The sequence below is a fragment of the Penaeus vannamei genome, chromosome 22, assembly GCF_042767895.1.
Source record: "Penaeus vannamei isolate JL-2024 chromosome 22, ASM4276789v1, whole genome shotgun sequence".
Taxonomy (NCBI): Eukaryota; Metazoa; Arthropoda; class Malacostraca; order Decapoda; family Penaeidae; genus Penaeus; species Penaeus vannamei.
Window position 1 is genome coordinate 4,089,933 of NC_091570.1, and position 11,703 is coordinate 4,101,635.

The 11,703-nt window shown below is 51.2% G+C and overlaps 1 protein-coding gene across 1 annotated transcript; it reads right to left on the reverse strand.

Annotated features, from left to right (window-relative positions):
• Positions 1 to 377: 377 nt before the first annotated feature.
• Positions 378 to 11,435, reverse strand: LOC138865869 (uncharacterized). The gene is made up of 3 exons (XM_070137217.1): positions 11,334 to 11,435; positions 4,950 to 5,094; positions 378 to 769 (listed from the first exon to the last, which is right to left on the reverse strand). Exons 1-3 carry the CDS (start codon positions 11,433 to 11,435, stop codon positions 378 to 380), a joined length of 639 nt encoding a protein of 212 aa, XP_069993318.1.
• Positions 11,436 to 11,703: the final 268 nt, after the last annotated feature.

Genomic DNA, 11,703 nt, shown 5'->3' on the forward strand with positions numbered 1-11,703 from the left:
GCTCTTCATATTCTCGTCTCCCTGATTCCTTCCCTCCCCAACCCACCTCTCCCTGATGCCCTCCTTTCCCAGGCTCACCTCTCCTTTCTTCCCTCTTTTCCTTCTGTCAACTTCTTTCCTCTTTCCTTCCTCTCTACCGTCTCCCTTCTCTTTCCCCTTCCCCTCCCTTTCTGTCCCACACCCCTTCTCCCCTTGTGTTTCCACTTCTTCCTTCACTTCGTACTGTCCCCCCTTCTCCCTATTCGCCTTCCCCTTCCTTTTCTCCTCCCTTCTCCCCCTCCGTTTCTCCTCCCTTCTCCCTCTCCCCTTTTCTCCTCCCTTCTCCCCCCTCCTTTTCTCCTCCCTTCTCCCTCGCTCCCTTTCTCCTCCCTTCTCCCTCAGATTTCCCCCAATCTGGGAACGGTACCATTGCAGGGGCATAAATCTCTCTCCCATTGCCCCGAGGATGTAGGGCCCGTGATAATCATCCGCCTCGAATCCTCATCCGCGCTGTGGGTCGTGGGTCGTAGGTCGTGGGTCGTGGGTCGGGGTTCGGGGGTCGTGGGTCGTTGGTCGTAGGTCGGGGGTCGTGGGTCGTGGGTCGTAGGTCGTGGGTCGTGGGTCGTGGGTCGTGGGTCGTGGGTCGGGGTTCGGGGGTCGTGGGTCGTTGGTCGTAGGTCGGGGGTCGTGGGTCGTGGGTCGTAGGTCGTGGGTCGTGGGTCGTGGGTCAGGGGTCGTTGGTCGTAGGTCGTGGGTCGTAGGTCGTGGGTCGGGGGTCGGGGGCCGTGGGCTGTAGGTCGAATGGGATGGTTGGTTAGTAGAGTTAGGCAGTGGTGGTGGGGGGGCAGGGGGGTTGTCGACTCCCTTCTCCAGTTTGTGTGTGGGTGTGAGTGAGAGTGAGTGTGGGTGTGAGTGAGAGTGTGTGTGGGTGTCAGTGAGAGTGAGTGTGTGTGTGGGTGTGAGAGAGAGTGACTGACTGACTGACTGTTTGTGCCTACGTCTTGTGTCTTGTGCCTGTGTGTCTGGTGATTGTCTGTAAATGACCAAATCTCTTTCCTTTCCTGTCTGTGTGTTTAGCAACGTATCTTTCCCCCTCCGTGCGCACTGGGATTGATTTGCATTGCCCAAGCGAAGGAAATTCGTCCCTCTCATCCGCGGAATACATTGCGAAGATGATATCGGAGAGTGGGGATGGCAGGGAGAGGGATAGATGTGGTACATTATCTGCTGGTGTTCTGTTGGCTGTGCTGTGGGGCCCTCTCTCTCGTGTGTGATGGCGTGTTATTTGTTGTTGTCTTTCATTTATGTGTATCTTTTTAGTCTATATATCTTTGGATTAGTTTTATATTTGATTGGAATTTTGACGGACAGGCAGACATAGACAGACAGACACTGGCAGACAGACAGACATGTAGGCACGAGGGCCGACGGACGGAAGGTTGCACACCACATTGCGCCAGCGGTGTCCTTACCTCTCGGTCGGTTCGTTAGTGTTGACTGCACCTGTAATCGGATAAGGGTTGCAGCCTTTTCTGCCGCCCCCTTCCCCTCATTTTCTTCTGCCTCTGCGTCGTTGGTCTTTTCCCCTTGTCCCTCTTCTCCTCTTTCCCTTGGCCTTTTCCCCTTTCCGTCTCCAGGGCTTCCTTTTGTTGTTGTTGTTCTTCTTCTTTTTCCATTTGACTATTTTTCTTTTTTTTTTAGTGAATTTTTAGTGATGTTATTTTTACACACACACACACACACACACACACACACACACACACACACACACACACACACACACACACACACACACACACACACACACACACACACACACACACACACACACACACACGCGTATTTATATAATGTTCAGTATTATTTACTTCTTATTTAATTATAAATAATGTTGTAGTGATACAGAAGCGAATGTAAACATAGAGATTATGTCGTTCGCTCGCTCTTTTTGGAAGTGAATGAGTAAATCTGATTATGAATGAATGAATGAATGAGCATATTTGATTATGAATGAATTTGAGTGAATTGGGTGAGCGTATTTGATTAGCTCGCAGCCTAATTTTTTTGATGGATTTGCTGTTGGCACATTTTATGTTTTATTTCGTTGTGATTTTTTGTGTTTATTGGAAACCGCTGAGCCTTGGATGGGCCATTTTTTCATTGAGTTTGGGAATTGGAGTTGTGTTCCTTAGGGCTTCTGGGCTATCATGGGTTTGTATGTATACATACGTACGTACATGCATACATACACACATACACACATATGCATACATACATACATATATTCATAATTCATACATTCCTACATGTACACGCATGCGAGCGCACACACACACACGCACACACACACACACACGCACACACACACACACATACACACACACACACACACACACACACACACACACACACACACACACACACACATATATATATATATATATATATATATATATATATATACATATATATTTATTTGTCTCTTAATGAATTGTAATTTGTTCGCGCGCTTGTACACATGTGTATGTGTACGTTTCCTTTTTCCTTTAAAGATTCGACCATTTGAAACCGGAAAATTAGTACAGTTTAAGAAAGATTCCTTTCTTGATAGAAAAGAAGAAAAAAACCTCGAGATAGTTTCGGGAACACTGTATGGAATTCGTTTTCTTCTCTCTCCATTCTTTTCTCCTCATCTTCTCTTCTCTTCTGCCCTGTGCCCTATTTCCGATTGTTCTGATCCTCTTTATTATTTTACGTTTTGGAACTAATTTTGGTTTTCTTGCATCTACCACTGTTTATTTTTCTCTACTCTTTTACCTCCACTTTTGCTTACTTACCTCTTCGCATCTCATTTTTTTTCTACTCCCCCTCCTCCTCCTCCTCTCCTCCTCCTCCTCCTCCTCCTCCTCCTCCTCCTCCTCTTCCTCCTCTCCTCCTCCTCCTCCTCCTCCTCCTCCTCCTCCTCCTCCTCCTCCTCCATGTTTTTGCACTTTTCATTATTTGCATAACATATCAGAAACAAGTACAGCCTATTATGTTTTTTATCTATATCTATTTCCTTTCTTTTCATTTCTCTTCGTTTCCTGTTCGTCTATTTGGGTCGTCTGAGTGTCTGAGCTTTTATTATTATTAATGTTATTCTTTTGTATTTTGTTTTTTGACGTGTTTTCTTTTTTTATTTGTATAAATATTTTTGGTATGCTCGATCACGTGGAGGCTTTGTGATTTTTTTGTCTGTTTCTCTCTCTCTCTCTCTCTCTCTCTCTCTCTCTCTCTCTCTCTCTCTCTCTCTCTCTCTCAAAAACACTTCCTCCCGGTTCCCATTCTATGCACTCGTTCCGACAGAAAAGAAAACGCTGTAAAAAGAAGAAAAGGAAAAAGAAAGGTTTATTGGAAGATGAGACAACAGTTTCGAAAGTCCTCCTGTATTTCCAGTCAGATCCGAAGATGAAATCGAGGAATATTTCGAAACGTGTCTCCGCTTTCGAAAGGCTTATTTTGATTATGGCTGCTTTTTTATACTTCCATTTTATCAACGCCTGTGTGTGTGTGTGTGTGTGTGTGTGTATGTGTGTGTTTTGTCACTCGCTCTTCTCTCTCGCCTCTCTTTTATTCGTCTGTTCTCTCTCCTTCATTATCCTCTAGCCTCTCTCTCTCTCTCTCTCTCTCTCTCTCTCTCTCTCTCTCTCTCTCTCTCTCTCTCTCTCTCTCTCTCTCTCTCTTTCAAAAACACTTCCTCCCTTTTCCCATTCTATGCACTCGTTCCGACAGAAAAGAAAACGCTGTAAAAAGAAGAAAAGGAAAAAGAAAGGTTTATTGGAAGATGAGACAACAGTTTCGAAAGTCCTCCTGTATTTCCAGTCAGATCCGAAGATGAAATCGAGGAATATTTCGAAACGTGTCTCCGCTTTCGAATGGCTTATTTTGATTATGGCTGTATTTTTTATACTTCCATTTTATCTACGCCTGTGTGTGTGTGTGTGTGTGTGTGTGTATGTGTGTGTTTTGTCACTCGCTCTTCTCTCTCTCCTCACTCTCTTTTGTCTCGTCTGTTTCTCTCTCCTTCCATTGTCCCCTAGCCTCTGGCCTCTCTCTCTCTCTCTCTCTCTCTCTCTCTCTCTCTCTCTCTCTCTCTCTCTCTCTCTCTCTCTCTCTCTCTTCCTCTCTCTCTCTTTCCCCCTTTCCTCTCTCCCTCCTTCCTCCTCCTCCTCACACCTCACCACCCTCCCTTCCCTCCCACTCCTCCCACCTCCTCCACTCCCCTCCCTCCCTTCCCTCCTCCCTGCCCATCCGCCCTCCCTCCTCCCTCTCATCCCTCCCTCCTCCTGCTCCCCATCTCCCTCACTCATCTCTCTCCTCCTCCACTTTATCATTCTCCCTTACTTGCTCATATTCCCCAGTTCCATTCTCTCTCCCTCTCCTTCTCAGCCCTCCCTCACATTCATGCCCCCTCCTCACCCTCGTTTCTCCTCCCTTCCCGTCGTCTGCCATGGTCTTCCTCCTCTCTCCCCAACTCTTTCCCTTCCTGCTCCCCCCACCCCAATCTTTCCCCCCCACTTTCCGTCCACCCCTCCACTCCCTCCTCCTCCCCTGCACCTCGCCCCTCCCTCCCCCACCTCACCCCTTCATCATCCACCCCCTCCCTCCTCCTTCCTTCCTACCCCACTCTTCCACCTCTCCCTTCCCCCTCTCGCTTTTAACCAACCGAGGGAAGAACGCCTTTTGCACCCCTCTCTCCTCTCCTCTCCTCTCTCCCTCTCCTCTCTCTCTTCCTCTCTCTCTCCTCTCCTCTCCTCTCACTCTCCTCTCTCTCTCTCTCTCTCTCCTTCACTCTCCTCCTCTCCCCTCTCTCCTCTCCTCTCCTCCTCCTCCTCCTCACTCTACCCTCCCCTCCTCTACCCTTCCCTCCCATCCCCTGCCCTCCTTTACCCTCCCCTCCCCTCCCCTCACCTCACCTCACCTCCCCTCACCCCTTGACTGCACCAGCGAGGCAAGCGTGGGTTCTATGAAGCACCGCGACTGCTGCTGCTGCCGCCCACACGCGCGTGCAGGAGGAACCGGGGCCGTGTTGAGCCCCAGGCCACGCAGAGGGGAAGTCAGGCGAGGCTGCTGATGCTGATTGTGCGAGGGAAAAGGGGTGGGGGTGGGGAGTGGATGGGTTGGGTGGTGGAAGGGGATGGGGGTTGGATTTGTGGATGATTGGGTGGGTGGAGGGGTGGAGGGGTAGGTAGGTGGGTGGGAGTGGTTTTGGGGATGATTGGGTGAGTGGGTAGGTGGGTGGATGGGGTGTGGATTTGTGGATGATTGGCTGGGTGGAGGGGTGGGTAGGTGGAAAAGGGGTGGATTTGTGGATGATCGGGTAGGCGTAGGGATGGGTAGGTAGGTGGATGTGTGGGTGTATTGCTGGGTAGGAAGGAGGAAAGGATGGCGAATTCTTTAATGTTTTTTTTAGGTAAGATGGAGGGATGCTGGATGAGTAGGCGGGTGGATAGTTGGATAGATGGATGGATGAATGAATGGGCACGGTGAGTATATGAATGAGCTTTAGGCAGTCGGACAGGCAGGCTTTCATTCAGGCATGCACGCTCACCGCCCGGCTAGCGATGGGCGGGCAGGCGATCAGACAGACAGGAAGGTAAAAGTAGCAAGTGTCTGACATTCAGGCACTTCGATAGACAGGGAGAAGCAGATGATGTGATGGGGTGAGTCAGCCGGTGGGAGAGGTGAAGGCTGACGGGCAAGCAGACGGGTAAGCAGACAGCCTTGGGAGGGAAAGGAAGGGGGAGGAGGGGGAGGAAGAGGGGAAGAGAAGTACATGAGTCAGAAGGGAAGGAAGGGGGAGGGAGGAGTCGCAGAGTCTGAAAGGGAGGAAGGGGATGGGAAAAGGAAGGTGGGCATAAGGTCAGAAAGAAGGGAAGGGGGGGGAAGGGTCGTGGAGCCGGAAGAGGAAAGGAGAAGGGAGGGGGGGAATAAGGTCAGAAAGGAAGGAGAGAGGGAGAGGGAGCCGTAGGAGAAGGAGGAGAGGAGGCAGAAGGAGGTGGCGAAGCAGGAGGGTCAGCCAGGCAAATATTGACCCCCGCCCTCGTCGCTTTCCACCAGCGGGCTCTGAGGGCGCGGGAGTGCGGGCGGGTGGGAGGGGGGGGGGGGATGGGGAGGAGGGTGTTGGGGCAGAAGGGAGAAGGGAAGAAAGGGAGGGAGATGAGGGAAGAAGGAAGCGAAGAGTGAAGGAGGGAGGAGGGAGGAGGAGGAGGAGGGAAGGAGGAGGAAGGAGGAGGGAGGAGGAGGAGGAGGAGGAGGAAGAAGGAAGGAAGAGGAGGAGGAAGAGGAAGGAAGGAGGAGAGAAGGAGGAGGAAGAAGGGAGGAAGGAAGAGGAGTAGGAAGAGGAGGAGGAAGAGGAGGAGAGAAGAGGAGGGAGGAAGAGGAGGAGGAAGAAGGAGTGAGGAAGGGAGGAGAGAGGAAGGAGGAAGAAGAAGAAGAAGAAGAAGAAGAAGAAGAAGAAGAAGAAGAAGAAGAAGAAGAAGAAGAAGAAGAAGAAGAAGAAGAAGAAGAAGGGAGACGTTGGCGGATGACGAGGAGGAGGAAGGAAGGAAAAAAGTTGACGGCTGAGGAGGAGGAGGAGGAGGAGGAAAAAGGAAGATAGGAAGGAAGGAAAGAAGTTAACGGCTGAGGAGGAGGAAGAAAAAAGGGAGGAAGGAAAGAAGTTGACGGCTGAAGAGGAAGAGGAGGAGAGCTCGCAGCGTGAAATTAAGAAGAATGAAAGAATGATTCGAAGGAGGAGGCAAGAAAGAGAGGTGAATGGGTGAGTGAGAGAGAGTGAGAGAGGGAGAGAGAGGGAAAAAAAGGATAAATTGGAGTGGGAAACAGGAATGAGACGCAGAGGAGCAAGATGTAAAGGGGAAGCCACGGGGAAGGAGGGAGGATGAGAAATGATAGAAAGACACACAGACAGACAAACAGACACACACGCGCGCGCAAAAAAAGAGGGAAACAATACCAATACCAAGAAGGAAAAAAAGAGGAAGAGAGAGAGAGGGGGGAGACAGAGAGAGAAAGAGAAAAGGGAGACAGAGAGAGGGAGATAGTGAGTAAGTGAGTGATTGAGAGAAAGGAAGGAAAGAAATAAAAAGAAGAAAGAGAAAAGGGAAAAGAGGGAGCGGAATAGAAAGGGAAGTATGGGTAGTGAGATAGCAAGAGAAGGGGAGGAGTAAACAGAAAAGAAAAATAGAGAGAATAGTGAAAAAAGAGACAAGAGGAGGAAAAGGATAAGGAGAACGAGAGAAAGGAGAGGAAAATTAAGGAAAGAAGGAAGAGAGCGGGGAAGGGGGAGGAAGATAAGAGGAAGAGAAGAGCGAGGGAGGAAAGAGACAGAGACAGAAAACGAAAGAGAAGGGAAAGAAAGGAAAGGAAAGGGAAGGAAGGAGAGACGTGGAGAAAATCGTGATGCATAAAGGCGAGAGGGAAATACAAGTTGATGGAGATGATGTTGGATTACGGCCGGTTAAAGGGGCTTGAGGGGAAGGAGAATCCGGTTAAAGGGGTGTAATCCAGAGCCGGTTTAAAGATTGAAGGGCGGCGAGGCCCGATGAATGGGCATGAGGCCGAGATCCGGTTAATGAAAAAGGGAGGCTATCCGAGGGGTATAATCCGGTTAAAGGGATGGGCGAATGACATCGTGCCGCGGGGTTTCGGATTAAAAAAGAATGGGAGATCATTTTTTTTCCCCCGAGGGGAGTTGGGTGTCAGATGAGATCGGGTAAAAGGGCTGTCGGTTATCCGGTTTTTGAGAATGGCGTGCGAGTATTTACGATTGGGAAATTACGGCAGGTTTTACTTAGGGTTACGTATTAGCGAGGGTTTGAGGGGATTATGCAGCTTGCAGGAGCACACCTATGCGCACGTACACGCACCCACTCGCAAGCACATACACTCCCAAAGACCCACACGCACACACGCGCGCACGCACCAACACGCACACACACACATACATTTTCCCTTCTTTTTTTCTCTTTTTCCCTGTTTTTAAGATGAAGTGATTGCATCTCCCGTCTCTGTTCTTCTTGCAATCATAGATAACGTTTTTTTTCTACTCTTGTATTATTATTGTTAATTATTATTTTATATTAATTTTCTACTCTTGTATTATTGCTGCTAATGATAATTTTGTTGTATGATATTATCACGATTGATATTATTTTGATCGATAGCATTGTTATTGATATTCGTATTGTCGCCGCCATTGCCGTGGCCGTACGTCCTGCCTTGATTTTTTGTTCTAAACTGTTGAAGAGCTTTATTTGAGGAAGCCCGGGTGACGCGGAGGAGAAAGGGGGGGGGAGGGAGGGAGGGGAGGGAAAAGGGAGGGGAGGGGAGGGGGAGGGGGAGGAGGAGGCCGAGGCAGGAGGTTGATACCGCCGTATCAACGCACATGAAAGGAGAGACGCAGTCTAATGAAGTTTATTGAGTGGGGCTTGGCACGGCTAAGAAGGACTGGAGGAAGGGGAAAAGAATTGGAGGGGGTGGAAGGGGGGGAGGGGGAATGTGGGATGGGGGAGGAAGGAGGGGTGAAGAAAGAGGATGTGGGGGGGTATGGGGGTGGTGGGGAAATGTGGGATGAGGGGGAGGGAAGAAGGGGGTGAAGAAAAGGATGGAGGGGGGTATGGGGGTGTGGGGGAAATGTTGGATGGGGAGGGAAGAGAAGGGGGTGAAGAAAAGGATGGAGGGGGGTATGGGGGTGGGGGGGGAAATGTGTTGGATGGGGAGGAAGGAGGGGGTGAAGAAAAGGATGGGGGGGGGGTATGGGAGGTAGGAGGTGTAGCGGGGAAGGCAGAGGGGGGGGAGAAAGGGGAGGGAAAGAAAGTGTTGGAGGGAAAGGAATGGAAGAGGAAGGAACTAGAGAGGAAGAAGAAAGGTACATGTATATATATATATATATATATATATATATATATATATATATATATATATATGAATATATATATATATATGATATTAAAAGGTATATGTGCAAATGCATATACCTTTAATTTGTCTAATGTCCAATTCTCCCTTATATTCTCATAGGATAAGACTCCCAACCCTTCACACTCTCCCCACTTCACCTTACTCTGTTCCTCTTCCCCTCACTCTCTTCCCTCATCCCTTACTCTGTTCTCCTTCCCCTCAGTCTTTCTCTTCCCATTCCCCTCATTCTACTCCCTTTTCTCTCAGTCTCTCGATTCCCCACTTATTCCCCACTGTCACTCTTTGTTTTCCCTTCCTTCCTCACTCACAACTTCTTCCCCCTTCCCACTTCTACCCTATTCTCCTTCCCCTCACTCAGTTCTCCCTCCCCTCACTCTCTATTCCCCTTCCACTCAGTTCTCCCTCCCCTCACTCTCTATTCCTCTTCCCCTCGCTCTCTATTCCTCTTCCCCTCGCTCTCTATCCCCTTTCCCCTCACTCTCTTCTTCTTTCTCCCGCGCACCCTCTTCCGCTCGCTTAGCCTCTCCTCGCGCCGCGTGCCCATTAAACACTCCTGGCATTGTGCATTTAATTTTCTCCTTTCCGGGAAGAGGGTAGCTCAGCCTCGGGGGCGAAGAGGAGGAGATAAACAGAGGGACAGGGAAAGTTCAAGAAGGTGAAAGGAGGTGGGGGGGAGAGGAAGGGAGAGGGAAGGAGGAGAGGGAGAGGGAGGGGGAGGGGGAGAGAGGGAAGGAGGAGAGGGAGAGAGAGGGGGTGGAGACACTGAGTGACTGGGACTGAGACAGAGAGGGAGGAAGAGAGAGAGGGAGGGAGACACTGAGTGACTGGGACTGAGACAGAGAGGGAGGAAGATAAAGTGAGGGAGAGAGAGAGGGAGATATTGAGTGACTGGGACTGAGACAGAGAGGGAGGAAGAGAGAGAGAGAGGGAGACACTCAGTGACTGGGACTGTGACAGACACGGAGGAAGATAGAGTGAGCGAGAGAGAGAGGCAGACATTGAGTGACTGGGACTGAGACACAGAGGGAGGAAGAGAGAGAGAGAGGGAGACACTGAGTGACTGGGACTGAGACAGAGAGGGAGGAAGATAGAGTGAGGGAGAGAGAGAGGGAGACACTGAGTGACTGAGAGAGAGAGAGGGAGACACTGAGTGACTGGGACTGAGACACGGAGAGAATGTGAAGAAGGGGAGTCCAATGGTTCTGAAAGGAAGGGGTATGAAAAAACGGTCTCTCCTCCTCTTCGTCCTTAGGTATTCGCAACGAGAGGGCAGTTAATTGCGAGGGAGCAGGAAGGGAGGGGTTGTAAGGTCGGTAAGGGAAAGATAAAACCCGGTTGTTTGTCTGAGGGAGGGAGCGAGGGCGGGCAGGCGGGCGGGCAGGCAGGCAGGCAGGCAGGCAGGCAAGCAAGCAAGCAAGCAGGCAGGCAGGCAGGCAGGCAGGCAGAGAGGCAGGCAGGCAAGCAAGCAAGCAGGCAGGCAGGCAAGCAAGCAGGCAGGCAGGCAGGCAGAGAGGCAGGCAAGCAAGCAGGCAGGCAGGCAGAGAGGCAGGCAGGCAAGCAAGCAGGCAGGCAGGCAGAGAGGCAGGCAGGCAGGCAAGCAAGCAGGCAGGCAGGCAGGCAGAGAGGCAGGCAGGCAAGCAAGCAGGCAGGCAGGCAGAGAGGCAGGCAGGCAGGCAAGCAAGCAGGCAGGCAGGCAGGCAGGCAGAGAGGCAGGCAGGCAAGCAAGCAGGCAGGCAGGCAGGCAGGCAGGCAGAGAGGCAGGCAGGCAGGCAAGCAAGCAAGCAGGCAGGCAAGCAAGCAGGCAAGCAGGCAGGCAAGCAAGCAAGCAGGCAGGCAGGCAGGCAGGCAGGCAGAGAGGCAGGCAGGCAAGCAAGCAGGCAGGCAGGCAGAGAGGCAGGCAAGCAAGCAGGCAGGCAGGCAGGCAGGCAGGCAGGCAAGCAGGCAGGCAGGCAGGCAGGCAGGCAGGCAGGCAGGCAGGCAGAGAGGCAGGCAGGCAAGCAAGCAGGCAGGCAGGCAGGCAGGCAGGCAGAGAGGCAGGCAGGCAAGCAAGCAGGCAGGCAGGCAGGCAGGCAGGCAGAGAGGTAGGCAGGCAGGCAGGCAGGCAGGCAGGCAGAGAGGCAGGCAGGCAGGCAGAGAGGCAGGCAGGCAAGCAAGCAAGCAGGCAGGCAGGCAGGCAGAGAGGCAGGCAAGCAAGCAGGCAGGCAGGCAGGCAGGCAGGCAGGCAGGCAGGCAGGCAGGCATGCAGGCAGGCACAGACATAGGTTACGTATAGGTGGACAAATAGAATAAACAAAACCTACGAACTGGCAGATAAAGAGTGGCCAAATCAGCCTGTAGTAAACCAGAAATGGCAGAGAAGCGGACAAGGAGAAAACAAAGCAAGATGGACTAACACAGACACAGGCAGGGTAGTTGTGCTGACAGTCTGACGAAGCTCTTGGTTTATGAGCCGTTGCGTCCGGCGCGACGGCAGGAAAGACTAGGTGACTGACCATTGCCTCTTCTTCTCTGCTTGGTTCATTCTCTCGGTCGGGCGTTGTTTGTCTCTCCTTCTTCTTTTGTCTCTGTCTCCCTCTGGTTTTGTTTGTCTCTCCCTCTTCTTTTGTCTCTGTCTCTCTCTCTATTTTGTCTCTGTCTTCCTCTGGCTTTGTTTTTCCCTCTTCTTTTGTCTCTGTTTCCCTCTGGCTTTGTTTGTCTCCCCCCTTCTTTTGTTTCTGTATCTTTGTCATTCTTTGTCTAAATCTCTCGCTCTTCCTTTGTATC

Coding starts and splice junctions, on each gene's coding strand:
- LOC138865869 (XM_070137217.1), bottom strand. CDS start 11,435: ATGGTCAGTCACCTAGTCTTTCCTGCCGTCGCGCCGGACGCAACGGCT. Junction 5,095..11,333: donor ACTACCCTGCCTGTGTCTGT/GTTAGTCCATCT, acceptor TCGCACAATCAG/CATCAGCAGCCTCGCCTGAC. Junction 770..4,949: donor CTCGCTGGTGCAGTCAAGGG/GTGAGGGGAGGT, acceptor TTCGACCTACAG/CCCACGGCCCCCGACCCCCG.